The following is a 17,653-nucleotide window of genomic DNA, read 5'->3' as shown; positions in this document are numbered from 1 at the left end:
CAAGGTCACCGGAGGGGAGAAAGCCACCAGTACCCACTACCACAGCAAAATCACTGTTTTTATTTCGGGTATCAACAGTCCGTGGCCACATGCATGTGTTGTAAAAACACACAGACGCACTAACATCACACCTTTGTTCTTCCCCTCCTGCTTCATTTAGTAAATATGTTGGCCATTTAAGCATCATTATCATAAATATAACTTTAATAGATACTTGCCTTGCCTTTGGGTTGATGCAGTGTATTATTTAACTGGTCTAGTATTAGGTAACTGATTTCTCAGGTGGGCAAATGTTAACATTTTTCAGAATCTCTGCAGATAGTTGTGATGTGTTGAACTGCAGTTAACATCTTTACCTGGCTTTTTCTCTTTTGCTTTGAAACTAATGCTGCAGTGAACAGCTTCATGCATGGAATGCTTTTCATTTGAAATATTTCCTTAGGATAAATTCTTACCAAAGGGTTTGAATAATTTCATGCTCTGGAAACACTCTGCCCAATTGCTTTCCAAGACGACTACCAATTTACTCTGCCATCAGTAACATTATCATTGTTTCAGTTTCCCAGAGGGCTCATCATCATTGTATTTTATTAAATTTTTAAAAATAACGTAACTGGTTTAAAGTGACGTACCTTACAACCAAATTTGCATTTTGTTTGGTTGCTGGTAAGGTTGAACACTGTCTTTCTGTATTGAACATCATTTCACAGACTCAGAAACTTCTAGTCAGAAGGATTTGGACGTTATCTATCTATTTTGCTACGTGTACTTTGTTTTCATGTTCTTGCCCGTTTATCTGTTGCCAGACACTTCTTACCAACACTCCACTGTGTTTTTCTCTTGGCTTCCTGCTAGGTTCAAGGAAACCAAAAGATGAGTTTGCCAGCCCTCAGCATAAGCAGCATTTTTTATGATCCATCAATTTGCAATTTAATGGTGGTGGAGTTTCCCCTCCCTAAGCTGACTTTGGGCAAGGTGCCGTTGGATTGCTTTGAGACCATGGGCAATTATTCTTAAGCAGTCCTCACCCTGTTTTGAGCCTCAAACAACACTCATTATATGTTACTCTGTGTGTAGTGGAGAAGTGGGCAGACACTGGGGAGTGGCCTCTTCAGTCTTGTAATTAGATGAGGTGTAAGGAGTGGGAATAGGGAGTCGAGCTTTTAGGAATCATAAAATCTTAAAACTTAAGTTCATATGCCCAGAGCATGTCTTCAGTTTAAAAGCCCTGCAACGTACACCAGGGTTTGGGTCACTCTTGGCCTTTGAGGTATTTGACCATATTTAATTCAGTTAAAATATACAGGTACGTGAATGTTACACCTACTAAGTGTAAACCGAAACAACAGGCCCAAAATGGAGTCGCTTATGCTAAGCCCCAGGTCAGCAAACCAAGACTTAATACCTAACCTAACTGCAGTTTCAGCCTCTCCCAGGAACGTAACCTTTAACCAGTCAGCCTAGGATTACCTGGTCAGCAGCATTAGTGAGGTGATCCGCCCAGTAAGCCTCCTCTGTTCCCCTTAGGTGGGCGACCTTGCCTGAAAGAATGCATTCTTTGCTAATAAATTTCCTTTTTGCGCCCCCTCTTTACCTCTCTTTCCTTTTGTACAGCTCTTTGGAATTCTTTTCTATTTGCTAGGTTGGATGTTGCCCTATTTCATGAATCACTGAATAAAGCCAATGAGATCTTCAAATTTACTCAGTTGAATTTTGTTTTTTGACCTAAGATATGATTTCTTACTACCGTGTTTCGCCGAAAATAAGACCTAACTGGAAAAATAAGTCCTAGCATGATTTTTCAGGATGACATCCCCTGAACATAAGCCCTAATGCGTCTTTTGAAGCAAACCTTAATATAAGACCTGGTCTCATTTTCAGGGAAACATGGTATAAACAGAGCCTCATTCTAACATTGTTTTGTAATGGTTCATCTGGTTGTATCTTGATTGCTGAGTCGAGGGTGCACGGGGATTCCGTTTTAGTCTATGAAGCCTCCCTGTAAAGCCTGTTGATTGGGTGCTCTGTGGTCAGTGATAGAGGTGGAGGACACAGCAAGGAGCCTGTCACAGTGTTTAGTCGGAGTCTTGTTCTCATGGCGTCCCGTCTTGTTGGGTTGGGAAGACTCGTATGCCAGCAGCTGCTAGAATCTGTACAGAAGCTTTATTATGTATGATGTAGGCTTAGTTTCCCAGACGATAGCGAAAGCTGTGGGCGACCTTGAAGGACCTAGAGAAGAGTGTGTGTGCTGGTGGGGGGCGGCGGGTGGCAGCTTCTAAGTGGATGTCAGGCTGGCCTTCAAGGGTTGGGATATGAGTCCAGCTCTTTGTCTCTCTGTAATAATTCAGCTATAGTTTCCATATTAGCTTACTTGATTTTGATGGAACACTGAAGTAGATGGTGATAAGAGACCTGTGGCCCAGCGGTTGAAGTGACTTCAGGACACCTAGTCCTGGTTCTCTGAGATGCAACCCCAAGTTTTTGGATTATGAGGACCAACTCTGTTATCACAAGCAAATCAGCAAGGGGAGTTGGCATTGGCAAGGAGAATAAAAGATGGTTCCGAACAGATAATTTGGACTCCTGCTTCCTGTTGCCTCAGTTGGGTGGTGGCTCTCCATGAAGGGAAGGCTTGGTGGTGGGGCCTTTACCCAGCTGGGTGAGTTTCTGGGTACAAAGCTTCCATGAAAATCTGAATTGGGCATAGCTCCTGAATGCTGACCAAATGTTGTTGCCTTACATGGTATCAAAAATAGAGACACAAGGGAAGTTTATAAGCATTTATGACTATAAATGTACCAAATATGTCTTCAGCTTTGGTCAGGAAAATGATTTCTAGGTGGAAAATACAGTTAGCCTGAAGTTTTTTTCCACTGGAGTTGTCTAGCCTTTGGAAGAATTAGAAGGCAGTCTGGAAAGATTACAGAACTTTCCTAATACTTGCTTAAGCAGGGTCAAATATCCAGTTTAACCTGCTTGTGAACTATGTGGTCAGGAATAGAAGCGGGGTGGAAAACACTCCTTGTTAATTTGTGCTCAGTTATAAGAATGCTTTTGCCTTGAAGCAGGAGATAATACTTAGGGACTGTTGTCAGTTTTTAGGCTGCTATTTGGACTATTTTAAGGTCTGGGAAAAGCGTTTCTGAAACCCTCCTGTGGTGATGGTGATATTTTAGAACTTACAAAGCACTGTCAGGGAAACAAGTGGAATCCTCATGCTGCCTGGAGGTACGTACTCTCTTTACAGAGAAGCCAGGGCAGCTCAGGGAATTTCAAGGTAAACCAGAGGTAAGATTTGAATTTAGTTTTCCTTGCTCAAAATCTAGCTCACTTGTCAGAGGATAGTTTAAGATTCGGGTTTGGAGACCTGGCAGAGGGAAGAGACAGCTCGCAAAGGCCCTCCTCTGTTGTTTGTATTTCCATTTCTTCTCCAAACCATTTAGTACAGTAGTATCTCGGTTTTCAAACGTCTCCATTGACGAACATTTCGGTTCTTGTACGTGGTAAATCCGGAAGTAAATGCTTCGGGTTTCGAACACGCCTCAGAAGTCGAACACGTCACGCGGCTTCCGCTGAGTGCAAGATCCTGAGGCCTAGCTGTCGGCTGTTTTTGAATATTTCAGAACTCGAACGGTCTTCTGGAACGGATTACGTTTGAAAACCGAGGTACCACTGTATTTAGAATCCCCAGAACAGATGGTATGGCCTTTGATGTTTAGTCATCAGTTTGAGCTTTGATCTTTAACCTTCTTCCTCCTGTTTCAGTCTTACCTACTCTAACCCAACGTATGTTATCTATGCTTTAATCTGTTCTTCTTTTATTTTTTTCAATAACTTTAATATTATTAAAGGTTTACGAGTTCATTCTGTTCAGACCAGTTCTTAACTATCATCCCGACAGTTAAGTTCAGTTTTACCGTAAAGCCTGTGAATATAACACATATTATTAATTAGATCATCTTTTCTTCAAAAACCAAAATAAATTTTATCAATGTCAAGTACTTAAGTAGAGAAAGTACAATCATAGCAGCACTACAAGAAAATTAAGAATGGCTTCTATTAATTTTGGGATGTTCTAATTCTGACCAAAAGACCAGGAACATAGGAACAATATTCTTCAGTTTGACCACATAAAAACTTAAAGTTATGCAGAGTGAAAAACCCATAGTAAGCAAGGCTGAAAGACAAGTGCGGCTGGAAAAACTATGGAAAAGAGTCATTTGTCATATGGAAAGAACTACTGTAAAAAAGACAGTGATGAATAAATACCGAAGGAAAAATAGAGAAAGGGAAAAATACAGTGGGCCAATAAATACTATTAATATGTGAAAAGATGTTTAACTTCAGGAAGAATCCAAGTGATGCAAATAAAAGTGAGGTTATTTTTTAATCTATTGGATGAAGATTTTTTTAAAAGGTCAACAAAACTTAATATTGACATGGTGGGAGAGAACACATCCTCATAGACTGGCGATAATGTAAATTGGTGAGTTTTTCTGCTGGGCAGATGCATTATAATTAAAAATATGCATACATTTTGACCTAGCAGTTTGACTTGTAGGGGTTCCTTTTAGAGATCTATGTAGAGGGTTATTTGACAGAATTTTTAATTGTGGAAAATAAGGTGAAACATAAATATTAGATTTTAAAAACCAGTATGCCGTATAGTAGAATACACTGATGATATCCTCATTCATACCTGTATTTATTGAATGGAAGGGTGTCCATGATACATTTTTGAGTGGAAATAATAAATTGTAGAAGAACGGTATATATAATGGGACCCCTTGGTATGAAAGTGTATTTCTCCACCCTGGGCTTGTGCATACATACATAGTAAGAGTCTGGAATGATATTTCCCAGAATCACCAAAATGGTGCTCAGTGTTATCCCTGGATGATAGGCTGTGGGGACAGAGCCAGGAGTGCAGTTTCCAGCCTCTCGGCCTCATGTGGAAAGGTGCTGGCTCCGGTAGTAAATGGCCATCAACTGTGATTGGATGGCTAGTTGGCCATCAGCTGTAACCAGTGAGCCATTGGCCACTAATATAACTGCCATGGCTTTGCTAGCAGAAAAATGGGGGCTAGCAAGAAGATGGTGGCTGAGCCAGCAAGCGCGGATTGCAGAGAGGCGGATGCCGCCAGCGAGAATATGACTCCCCCATCTGTAGCTCCATGGGTGTTCCTTTTTGGCCTCACCATATCCTGCGTTCTTATGTGGGGAGCGGGACCAGAGACCCTGCATGCCATGCTACATGACAAATGGCGCAGCGAGCAGGGTCTCCCGCATGACATAGACCTAGGGTTATTTTAACTTTCATTAAAATAAAATAAAATGTCGACGTAAAACACGACATAAAAATGTCGTGTTTATATATAGCTGTGTGTGCTTAAAGTGAGCATTAATCCTCTTTAACATTGGAAAACCTTAAGTGTGAATTTTGGAGAAGGGGGAAATGCTGTCAGGATGTATGGCAGGTAGGGAGCAGGGAGCAAGGACCTAAGAGTCCACGAAGGGCATCCCTACTTCTTTACATATCCCCAATACATGGTGCAGAACACCCTTGCAGAGGAAAGGGACACCTGCCCATACTTTCGAGGAGAGCCATGACCTTGAGTTAGCTGGAGTGAGTGGCTGTGATCAGGTGAATTGGGTGGGGCTGCCCAGTTCTGTTTTTGCACCTGGTACAGCTGCACCCTTTTTGCATATATCTGTTTGCCCTGCTGGTTAAAAGCAAGGTCGTGGGTTTGCACTCGACACCAGTCATTTCCCCTTCTAGTACTGCATTTCTTCCACTGGAACCCTTTTTCATTGATGGTCAGGGAGAATTGAGTTGGGTTGGCCTAAATCCAATCCCATCAAACCAAAGGCCTTGTTGCTCAGTTATCTAGAACCATCTTAAGAGGACAAAAGGCAGCTCTTTTTTTATGTACTTGATTATATGGTTTCTGAGGTTTCTACTTTATCTTGTTCATTCCATTCCCTATTTCTCAAGGGCATGGCTGCGTGCTTCATAATTTTCTTCTCGTGATCTTTTTCATTGCCTAATTCACTAACAGAGGCGACATTAATAAGCATTGACAGTGAATGATGAAATAAATAAGGTCGAAGCTGGGACTCTATTGAGATGACTTTTGTTTTTTTTTTTTTTTAAAGACAGATCTGGTTCTTCAAAGTTCGAGGAAAGCAGAGCTGCTTTGCATTGCTGGCAGGTGTTTAGAGGTGGGACAGGCAGGTGGATTCTACTCCAGGGTGGAAGTGCAGCACTCTTTCTTCCCTCTATTCCAGTTTGGCCCTTGTAGTAGAAGGATGTTGTGGACTTGGAGCTGAGCAGACACTTCTACTTTCTTTAAACAGCCCGTGCTGCCAACACGTAGGACATGCTTTGTCATGTTCAGCTGAACCATGGGCCCTGTCAGTCAGGTCTTCACATTTGATGCTGAATTATGGTGAAACTACAGATACCCAGAATGTCTCCACTTGACTGTCCCTCTGGACTTGTGTTTTGTTTCAGCAGTATTTTCTTGGTTTGTTTGAAATTTTGAGACTTAGTGAAAGCAGCTAACATTGAAGTCTTGTTTCCATTGTGCAAGAGTTGAGACAAGTGGAAAGGAGGTCTGTGGGCTGCTTTCTTCAGCTCTCTCTCCCTCTAGACTTCTCTTGAAAGCCAGACTGCCTTGACGGTGCTGCCTCTCCTCTGGTTGGCGACACCAGTGTGAATGAACTTGCTCTAACTACATAAATGTGCCGTGGTACGCCATAATTGAATAAGTTTACAAACGGGGTTGCAATCACCAGGTTAAATGATCATATAGCCTTACACCATGTAGATTTTGCAATTCAATTAAACTGCTCATTATCTCTTATTTAAGTGAACAATAAAGCGTGCAGTTATGTCTTACTTTGCAAGTGGGATTAATATCTACTGTTTATCTCAAGATGAATATTAGTAACGTAGCCTGGGAAAGCAATTTTATGCCCTCAAGAATGATGTAGTGGAGGGCTCAAGGAAAGGGACCTGGGTATGAAGTTTTATCTTTCTGAACTGATTATGAAGTATACTAAACATTTATATGGCTTTGTCTTTATAGACTGAAATCGCCAAGAGATTGAATACGATTTGTGCACAAGTCATCCCATTTCTGTCTCAGGAAGTAAGTAAAACTGTTCAGCTGTTAAAGTGCAATTATGTTGCTTCTCTGTTTGCAAATTAGCTAGTTTTAAAATGTTAATTTTATCACAAGGAACAAGTGTGAAGAACATCTGTTACAGCTGAAGTGTGTAAACCCCCTGCTATTCCATCTAACAGATCTGAGGGCACACTGTAGAAGTGGTGACAATAGCTCAACCCTCAAATTAATTTTTTTCTGTGGAAAACTGCAACATGACTATCAAATATAAAGCTTTTCTTTGAGGAGGAGGATAGGCTTGATAGCTACTGATGATTATAGGTGTCCTTTCTCTGGAGATCTTTGCTTAGACTGGCTTTTAAAAATGATCCCTGAAGAGTTGACTTGACCATGGAAGCAGGTATTTCATTTGTACTTGTACAGTGGATGACTTACTGCTGTTCATGGAGGGAGTGGAAGCTAATGCTCTTAAAATAAGTGTTCACGTTATAGAGTTATGTACACATGTAATGATCCACCAGGTCTGCCTCCATTCTATTGAGGTAAAAGTCATAGAGGTTTATCCTTAATATTTTGAGGGAGAAAAGCTCTTAAGGAGTAATCTATGTAATTGACTCAAAACCTATTGACTCAGTCTATTTTAGTTTGGCCTTAAAGTTTACCTTACTTTCGGTTACAAGTTCATAAATGCTAAACTGTTTTAAGTGTGTACGGATGCATATATCTTGAGACAGAGGGCAAAGCTTATTGAACTCGGAGCTGAAATGCTGGGTGTCTGTTGAGTTGGCATCTACTGCTCTGTGCTGGATAGCTCCACCTCTGCTGTTAGGGCAGCCTCCGCCAGCATAACATTACTGGATGTTACAATTTAGATTTGTTGGCCTTTTGAGCCCTGTTGTTTGTTAGACTCTAGCAATTGTGGTCTCTGCTATAGTCTCATGCCTCCCAAGCCAAAGACGTGCTTTGTGTTTGTGAGTGGAGTTGGGAGCTGTGTGCCTTCCCATGTGGAGGGAGAAAAATCTAAAAGACTAAAGGAGAGAAATCCCCCGAGTTTCCAAAAACTACTAGTGGGTTGGGATTTTTTGACCAGAGAAGGGATCGCAGATTTAATGCTTACGTTTTAAGTATCAAAATGGGCCATTAAAATGGCTGCAAGCTTTACCTGCTCAAACTTTTCAGAGTGAACCCCTTCTGCAAACCAAGGTGATCTTCCAAATCCCATACTGTTTATTTTCTAAGACCTCAGGTTACCATTTTTGTTGTCCTTTTTGACTTTCTACCATTTCAAGCCAAATTTTCCCATAAGAAGTGAAGTGGCGACTGGTGTTGGTTAGAAATGAGGGAAGAGCACATTTCTGTTTTCCTTTTCCTGTTGGGCATGTGTTCTGTGAAATAATGTGTGCTCGAGAAATTGCATTTAAGTTCATATTATACTTCAATGTGCATTGTATGTGGCCTTTGTCTTCTTGTTGTTACGGTGGGAAGGTACAGTGTGAAGTTCTTGGCTGCCTTGCTGACACCTTTTTTCTCATTGTTTTCAAAGCATCAACAACAGGTGGCGCAGGCTGTCGAACGTGCCAAACAGGTGACCATGGCAGAGTTGAATGCCATCATCGGGGTACGTGGCCTACCAGGTCTACCTCCTACAGTGTGTATAACCAGCTTTCATTTCTTATTAATTTGATGGCTTAATCTATCTATTTGTCTATCTATCTATCTATAAATATAATACTGTGTAGCTTAACATTGACCTATTAGATAAGGTTGGGAGGAGGAGGGAGTTTCAGGTATGCTGAGGTGTGTAGGGGAAGAGAGGTTAGTATAAGGTACATGATAGCAGAAAAGAAAAGCTTTAGGTTAGAGTTTTAAACTCTTTCCTTATTCTGTCTTACTACTTTAAATCACAGTAAGGTCAAGACAAGTCTCAGCATGACCATTTCATTTGGTTATCTTTGCTTCTGCCTTGTGCTTCCTAGGGTACTGGAACCTATATAACTGCTCTTTCTCTTTCATGTGCCTCTTCCATGAATTTTTAAGTCACACCCCAAAGAAAAGAACACTTGCTGTTGAAGCGCAGTGATCATTGTCTGCTCTAGTGCCCTCTAGCCTTCCACCAGCTTTCTGCTCTCCTGTGCTGAGTTCAGTTGGTGCTTCTCACTGGTGACTGGCTGTCAATCACAAGTTATTTGTTCTGCATTAATGAGCCTGGTGAATCGTGTGGTCCTTCCCCTGCATGAGTTCATTCCCCCCACCCCCCACTACAGAATCCAGGATGGTTCTCAGGTTTTCTGCCCTTCCAGATTAAGTGAAAGAAGTAGCTGAAACAAGGGACCATCCTTTCTGATTTTATTCATATGTGAGTGCCTTGAGCGGATTCAAATCACTCATTTATCAATTTATGTTAATTGCTTGTGAGAAGATGCCCTGCTGGTCTTTATAGTTTCCTCAGACACTTTGTAATGATAATTAGACATGCTGCTGTACGGATTAAGAGTGCCATAGTCCAATGACGGCCATAGACAATGGAACCAGTTAATCCATCAGGGTTTAAAATTACATCCCAACTGGAGATGGAGAAAAAAACATAAGAGCCAAGGAGGATTAAAGAATGAGCCTCAGCTTGAAAACTCTCCTTTCATCAGTTTCTCAATTGCAGATCTGCAGTCGGGTTGCCTGTGGTAAGCTATTGGCAGTCAATTAGGTGAAATAAACTGGGAGGGTGACCTTCATTTCCTTTTAATAGCTTTTTCCTCCCTGAAATGGGGAGCTTCAGTGGATTTTCAGCTTAAATTTTATTCAAGCTGCTTTATTACACTTGACAGCTTAGCTCTGTATAAACAATTCTCTCCTCCCTCCCCCCATCCACACTCTGCATTTCTCCCCCTTTAGTATCACATTTTTTGACTGTTACTTAGTGGACTCTCTAATCACATTCAACAAAAAACACAATTACATCTGCATTTGTCTGCTGCCTTCTGTACCCTTTTCTTGTGCAATGAATTGCTTTATTTCAGAGATCAAATCAAATATTCACTGGTACTTTTGCATGTACCGTGTTTGATTAGCAAAGACTAATAGTAAATTGTACTTGTAGCTTGAGCACAGAATTTTTTAACCCAAATGACTGAGGATGGAAAAAGCCTGTTTTGATTAAAGGAAAATATATGCAAAGTAGTTCTCAAGTACCCAGTTAAACTTTGTGGAACATGTTTGTTTTCTGATGGGCTCTAAATTTTTACATATCATTTCTTGGTAGTAGAACTCATATTTTTCAGTGCTCAAAGGCACTGCCCCGTCCGACACATTAGAAAGGAGGAAATTGTATTAACCAGATGTTTATAGGTCATACTCATTTTGAGAAGAATCAGAAAATAAAAATAGCAGGTCATTTTAGAAGGGAAGATGAACCGCTAATTTTATGAATGGCTTTAGTCCAGGAAACATGTTGTTGAGATTATAAAGGCAGATTAGCTCTGCTAGCAGCAACAATAACCCAAATCAGTGAATTGGGCCCAGCACAAGACTTCATGCCAATTGCATATCTTTAGCATACTGGCATGTGTGGTTTTTATAATTGTAATTTTTGCATCAGTATATTAATTTATGTCAGAGGCTCTTTTAAAGTTTGTGGTGATCAATAATTATCCCGCACCTTAAGTTTCATGCTCTGGCACATGCTTGATTTTTGCTTGAAAGGAATTGCGTGCCTCCTCGAAAATCGAAGTAGCATAAAATTGGGTTGACAATTCAGTGGACCTTTGTACCCCTTCATTGAACATGCAGTGTGTCAACCTGTCTCCCCAGAGGGGAGGAGGCTCCGGGAGGCTGTCTGTTCTTACAAGCAGCAGCTGCGCACAGAGTAAATGCAGCCCGGTTTGATAGCAGCTGTCAGTATTGTTCAGGGACCAACTTAGGGTAAAGAACAATGAGAGAGGCCACGCTCTTCGTCTGCATCGACTTTCAGGCTAAGAAAAGAAATAGTAATTTAACGGTTTAGACATCTATTACAAGTGTGAAAGATCATGAAAGAGTACCCTTTAAAATGCAAATGAGCTGAAACATTCTCATTCCCTTTAAGGTACAATCAAGGCGCTTACTGCTTGCTTGACAGGGCTGCAGATAATTCTCTTTAGCAAACCTGGAAGAAGTTAAATCTTCTCAAGGGCACTAAGCTTCTGGGTAAATGCAGCTTGTGTCCTGGGACCGTGGATGCTCTGTTAGGAGGAAGAGAGAGATTATATTTTTTTCCATTTGTGTTGAGTGAATTAATGGTGCCCATTTCTTATCAGCATAAAAAACTTAGTTCTCATATCTGACGGAAAGCTGAATTATAAATCTCTTCCATCACAGCACCTGCCTTCAACTTGCATAGATTACTGGTATGTAAGAAAAAATAAGTTTCTTAGATTGTTGATATTTGGAGACACTATTGAAATGTTTTTGTTTTACAATTTTTAATAGCTTTCATTGATAGCAAATTTGATAATTGGCAGAATAATAACTGCAGCCCTACTTTTTGAATTTTGGTTTTCATTTGTTCTTTTGCCATTAAACGTGTTATGTTCTTGCAACAATAGAAAGAGTATTTAATAAGGCGGAGATCTTAATAGACACAGGGTTTGTTTGTTTTGACACACAACTCGTGCTTTGGAAAACAAGTTCATTGGGTGAAGGGAACTTGCTCATTTGAGATTTTGACTTTTTTACATCAGAATAGTCTCCACAATTTAAGCATCCCTCAAAGACTTTCATTTATTTATTTGGAATTCAGTTAAAAAGGCTCAAAATGAAATAGATTAGTTAATGATGTAACACTGTATTTGTGGGATAGGTAATGGCTGCCTGTAGGCAGAGAAAATTGACAGCAGGGACTCTTCAGGATCATTGCCCACTGTTCTGTTTGGGGAGTTGGGAATTAAGAGCTCGCTCTACCTGCACTGATCCTAAATAATCAATTTTAGTTTAATTTGGAATTCCAAATAACTAATGTTATCTTTTAATCAGGTTTCCATGACATAATTAATAGATACCACCATATAGGTACAGGCTTAGATACCTACATATCTGCACGTACAGATTTCTTTTTGAATTCAGGTATAATTTATATGTAGTGAAATGCACAGATCTTACATGTACAGTCTGATCCCTTTGGGTGCCTGAAGGACCCCTGTAACCACACTCCTCCTCTCAGGGTGCAGATTGTTTCCTTCATCCCAGGAAGTTCCCCTGTCCTTCTTCTCAGCCAGTTTTTCCCCCACCTCCTCAGGAAAGATGGTTGGTTTTTGATTAAAAAGTAAAAAAGAGCAGAGTGTGATTTTCTCTTTTAAAGAAAACAGTTGCATAAGTTGTATATCTGTTTCTAACCAAGTGTCTGCTACCAAACTTTGTGGTGCTGTGTGCTCATCTTTCTAAGAGCATTTGTATTGCGTAACCTAGGGCAACATGTGGGCCGAGAATCAGATGGACTTGAGTAGGACACTTGGCACTGCCACTTTTTAGGTTTGTGACCTCGGACAACCAGTTCACTTCCATCAGTGTCCCTACTGAGTGGGGGTTGTCCTTCCCAGACCACAGAATGCCAGGTTCTGGTAGCCGCCTCAGTGCTAATGTTGGGTGTAAGAAAATTTGAGCAGTTTTCCATAGCAAATGCCTGTGAACTTCAGGAACTCAAAAAATTGGGTGTTAATGTAGGTACCCTTGTTTTTCTTTCCTTATTTATTTGGAGATAGTCTGACTTATTTCTGTGAATGTAACTTCTGTCAAGGCATGTGGGGCTCAGGTTTGGGGCTCCAATTATTAGTCCGAGTCGTATATTCCTACTTCATAGGCAAGTTTGTAATTCCCTATCCTTTAAAGCAATTTAGTATGGAATAAAAGAAGTGTAAGTTATTTTGGGATGTCCGGCTATGCATGTTTGTGTAGGGAATGGCTGTGAATACAAGCTCCTGATGTGTCTGTGAGCAGCGGCCTTTCTGTCTGTAAGAGATTGAGTTGTAGACCTAAAGGGCTCCCCATTGTTGCACGAGATGATTGGTTTAAGGATTAGCAAAATGTTGGAGTATTTTTCTTCTCTGGCTGTAGCTGTCAGCTGTCTGTAGGATTTCAGTGTGTGAAGTTGAAGAGGGTGAGGTTAGCCTCTTACTCTTGTGACTATGCAGTTAGTCCCTGGAAAGCCCATCAATAACCCAGCTGCAAGTTTCTGTATAAAACAAATTCACGCCAGGAGAAGAATGCATAACTTGCTACCAAGAAGAGAGAACGAAATGGCTACAACAAACATAGATCTTCTAGCTCTGCTAACTTGTGTTTAATGACATACCCTCCACTTAAATTCCTGCATTCCAGTCGTTTTATTAATTTTCAAAAGAGAAGGAGCAGTATTGCAAAAAAGTTTTTTATGCATCTTCCCCTTACTTGTTTGGTTCAAGTTAGTTTTTTAAAGTACAGCTAGGTATCTCTCTGACAAATGCAGGGCTTGGTTTCAATGTCTGGAAGTTCTTCTGAACAGTTAGAGTGCTTTTTAGTTATTAGAAAAATATTTGAAGTATTGTTTCCTTTTGTAATTCCCCACCTATTTTCATATGATTTGTACTTGATTTATTGGAAAAAGCATGCTATTGACCCCCTTTCAGAGTAGAGAGAGTAGCGCACCCCATTTTATGAGTTACATCAATTCATTTTCTTAAAAAAATTGATACATAATTTACATGCCATAAAATTCACCCTTTTAAAGCATATAACTCAGTGGTTTTTAGTATATTCACAGACTTGTCCAACCATCACCACTACCTAATTCTAGAACATTTGTAACACTGCAAAAACAAATTCCACATCTCCGTTAGCAGTCAGTCCTCTTGCCCCACCTCTCCTCAGCCTCAGCAACCCACCAGTCTTTTGGTCTGGATTTGTCTATTCTGAACGTTTCGCATAACTGGAATCATATATGTGACCTTTTGTGCCTGGCTTCTTTCACTTAGCATAATGTTTTCAAGGTTTATTCATGTTGTAGGATGTACTTCGATCCTTTTTGTTGATGAATAATATTCCATTGTATCAATACGCCTTAATTCACTCGTCAGTTAATGGACATTTAGGTTGTTTTCACCTCTCGGTTATTTATTAAGAATAATGCTGCTATGAACATTTGTGTACAAGTTTATGTGGACATGTTTTATCTTGGGTCTATAGCTGCTAGGAGTGGAATTGCCAGGTCAAATGGTAACTCTGTGTTTAACGTTTTCAATTTTTTAAAAAAAATTTTTTAAATTGGGGAATATTGGGGAACAGTGTGTTTTTTCAGGACCCATCAGCTCCAACCAAGTCCAGTCGTTGCCCTTCAAGTTAGTTGTGGAGGACGCAGCTCAGCTCCAAGTCCAGTCACTGTTTTCAATCTTTAGTTGAAGGGAGTGCAGCCCACCATCCAGTGTGGGAATTGAACTGGCAACCTTGTTGTTGAGAGCTCGCACTCTATTCAGCTGAGCCATCCGGCCGCCCCATTGGCAGCTCAGCGGCAGCTCGTTGTCTTCAGTCTAGTTGTGGAGGGCACAGCTCACTGGCCCACGTGGGAATCGAACCAGCGACCCTTTTGTTAAGAGCTCACGCTCTAACCAACTGAGCCATCTGGCCGCCCCGTGTTTAACTTTTTGAGCAACAGCCAGGCTGTTTTCCAAAGTAGTGGATGAGAATTCTAATTTCTCTACATCTTCTCCAACACTTGTTGTTTCATCTTTTCGATTCTAGCCATCCTAGTGGATATGAAGTGGTATCACATTTGTGGTTTTGATTTGCATGTCCCTGATGGCTAATGATATTGAGCGTCTTTTCATCAAAACTATGTGGTTTTAGAAGTGTAACTACCTAAATAAACGTGACTTTTTAAACTTTATGCTAATTTAGGCCTGTAAGTCCCAGGGCTTTCTGGTGACTGTCAACAACCGTAACAGTCATCCAGGGCCGGGCAGGTGGGATGGAGCAAGTCCGTGATGACATAGGCTGAGGTGGCCTGTACGGATTAGCTGAAGTGCAGAAAGAAGAAAGAAGAGTTCAGATCCTTTTCAGAATTTTAGGCCTTCCTCCTACTGGCCTTAGTTTTTTTTCTCTCTGTCATTCTCTGTGTGCTCCAGCATTGAGATGGGGCTTTTCAATGGATCGCTGTTGTTGTTTAATTGTCTTCAAGTGGCTTGAGAATTCTTGGCCCCAGGAAGCAGTTTCTGCCTGTTTATCACCCTTTCCCCTCTTCACGGGAGAGGCCATTCATATAATGGGAGGTTTTCAGATAACTCCTGGAGTAGTGTCCTTGATTTTTCTGCTGCCACACAGCTGTTTCCCACTTTTCCCACTTGTTTACTGTAGCATACCAATTTTCTTTTTCTGCACTCTCCCAAGATAAGAACTGAGTGTTTTTAAAGAACAGGGAAATAGCAGAAATCAAGTAAGAGTGATTTGGAAAGAACTGTCAACAAATGCTACTTTCACATTTTTCTGCTTTAAACGTGTTTAAATACCAAGTGCTATAAATGCCACTTACTGTCACGCTTTTAGCATTAGAGATGCTATTTGGGGCATGGCTTTAGTTCTGGTTGGGTTGTTTGTGATCTGTGTGACATAGTTTTCTCTGAGGTTATAAATGGGGTGAAAGTTCAGAAATTCAAGTTGATTCAGTGGTTGGTGAAAAGGAACTTAGCATCCAGTCAGGGCGAGGTGGGCACGGGCCGTCACTTTCATTCTGGGTGCCCTTTCCAGTTGTAGAGGCAGAGCTCTGTGGTGATAAAACACACGCTACACCTGTTTTAGAAACAAAAATGTAGAAACACTACAGTATTACGTTAAAGCTCTGAATGTAAACAGCAAAAGTCAGTTTCATTATGGTAACATAATTGATCCAGGCTGTGCTAGGTAGAATGTGAATTAACATTCTAAATGCGTGGCTGTTGTTTGACATGGATGAGGTTACTTTATTCCTTGTGGGTTTTCGGTATCATTAACTCAGAGTTTGCTGTTTGTTTTATTAATACTTGTCTCACTCCCAGCCTATTCACATTGTTTAGGTAAGAGCAAGTACATTCATCTTATTCTCCAACCTAAACCTGTCCGTAATCACCTCTGAGGCACCAGAACACCAATATGTAAAAGTTCCCAGTGTAGTTCTTTCCAAATTGTTTTACACAATGTGAAGTTTTTGTTTGTTTTATTTTGAGATTGTTAGTGGAGTCAGATCTAGGAAGCAGATGCCCCCCGTCCGCCGCCCCCCCCCTTTCTTTTGAGTGTGACAAGGTACTCGTACTCCATGGTGATATGATGAAGAGACAGTGAACAATTGAATGTTGAAAAGTTTTATTCCCCCCCCCCTTTCTGCTTCCCCCCTTCTTCCCCCCACCCCCACCCGTTCAATCCGTTGTTTCTCAATCTAGTTGCGTAGGACACAGCTCCCTGGCCCATGCTGGTATCATGAGCCTTGCGCTCCCCCAGCTGAGGCAGTCAGTCGTCGGTCGGCTGCTCACAGCAGCTCACGGCAGCTCTCGCCGGCATATGGCCACTCACAATGGCTGTCAGCCACTCAGGCTAGCCACCGGTTGCTCATGGCGGCACATGGTAGCCCACAGCAGCACACGGAAGCCTGCAGCAGCTCATGCCAACCTCCGGCTGCTCATGGCAGCGCAGCTCCAAGGAGAGCCGTTGTCTACAATCTTAGCTGTAGAGGGCGCAGCTCACTGGTCCATGTGGGAATCGAACCAGCGACCTCGGTGTTAGGAGCAGGGTGCTCCAACCACCTGAGCCACAAGGCAGGCTTGTTATTTATTTTTTAAGCAACAATTTGGCAAGTCCCTAGCATTCAGAAGCATGAATTTTAATGTAATGGAACAGAATTCCAGCTTAGATCTAGACCAGAATTTCTCAACCTAAGCACTATTAACATTTGGGGCTCAATAATTCTCTGTGGCGGGGGGCTGTCCTGTGCTTTGTAGGATGTTTAACTGCATCCCTAGCTTCTCCCACTAGATACCAGTAGAATTCTAACCCTTTTATCCCCAGTTGTGACAACCATAAATGTCTATAGACGTGTCCAAATGTCCCTGGGGTGGGGAAAGGGGTGTGTGTCAAAATTGCTCTGTTTGAGAAACTTCTGGTCTAGTTTGATAGCCTGTATTCAAACTAGATTCAAACTGTATTCAACTGTATTTCTAAAAACTACCATTGCTCATTAAAAAATGCTTTTTCTGATAGCTTTGTATAAACTGTTTTGCTTGTGTGTTCTGTGCTATATAAATCTAAAAGCATTAACTTAAGAAAAAAAGTTTACTAATTAGTGTAAGCTAATGAATGGATAGACGGTTGAATTTTCCCACCCTTGCTGTCTTGTTGAGAAAGATTTAGTAGTTTCCCATGACATTTTCAAGTTTGGGTCTATAGAGGACTGATGCATGTAAACTTCTCTAATTGGCAGAGCCATTAGTTTTTTTTAGGTTTTGTTGGCCTTATAGCAATGTCAGTATCACTTTTTTTCTAAAATACATATTTTAAGT

The 17,653-nt window shown here is 41.1% G+C and overlaps 1 protein-coding gene across 4 annotated transcripts in view; it reads left to right on the top strand.

The window, feature by feature from the left end:
- Nucleotides 1-17,653, top strand: part of TLE1 (TLE family member 1, transcriptional corepressor) — an 84,057-nt gene that overhangs the window by 21,436 nt on the left and 44,968 nt on the right. For 2 of the 4 annotated variants that reach the window (XM_033123273.1, XM_033123269.1), the window contains 2 exons: nt 7,092-7,154; nt 8,674-8,778. The exons of 1 other annotated variant lie outside the window; for it this stretch is intronic. In XM_033123273.1, the coding sequence (XP_032979164.1) occupies nt 7,092-7,154; nt 8,674-8,778 (168 nt within the window). The remainder of the gene's footprint in view (nt 1-7,091; nt 7,155-8,673; nt 8,779-17,653) is intronic. One more of the 4 variants, XM_033123270.1, reaches the window with a different exon arrangement.

The sequence above is a fragment of the Rhinolophus ferrumequinum genome, chromosome 12 (assembly GCF_004115265.2).
Source record: "Rhinolophus ferrumequinum isolate MPI-CBG mRhiFer1 chromosome 12, mRhiFer1_v1.p, whole genome shotgun sequence".
Classification (NCBI taxonomy): domain Eukaryota; kingdom Metazoa; phylum Chordata; class Mammalia; order Chiroptera; family Rhinolophidae; genus Rhinolophus; species Rhinolophus ferrumequinum.
Note: the sequence above shows the minus strand (reverse complement) of the source record. Positions and strands in the feature narration are given on the sequence as shown.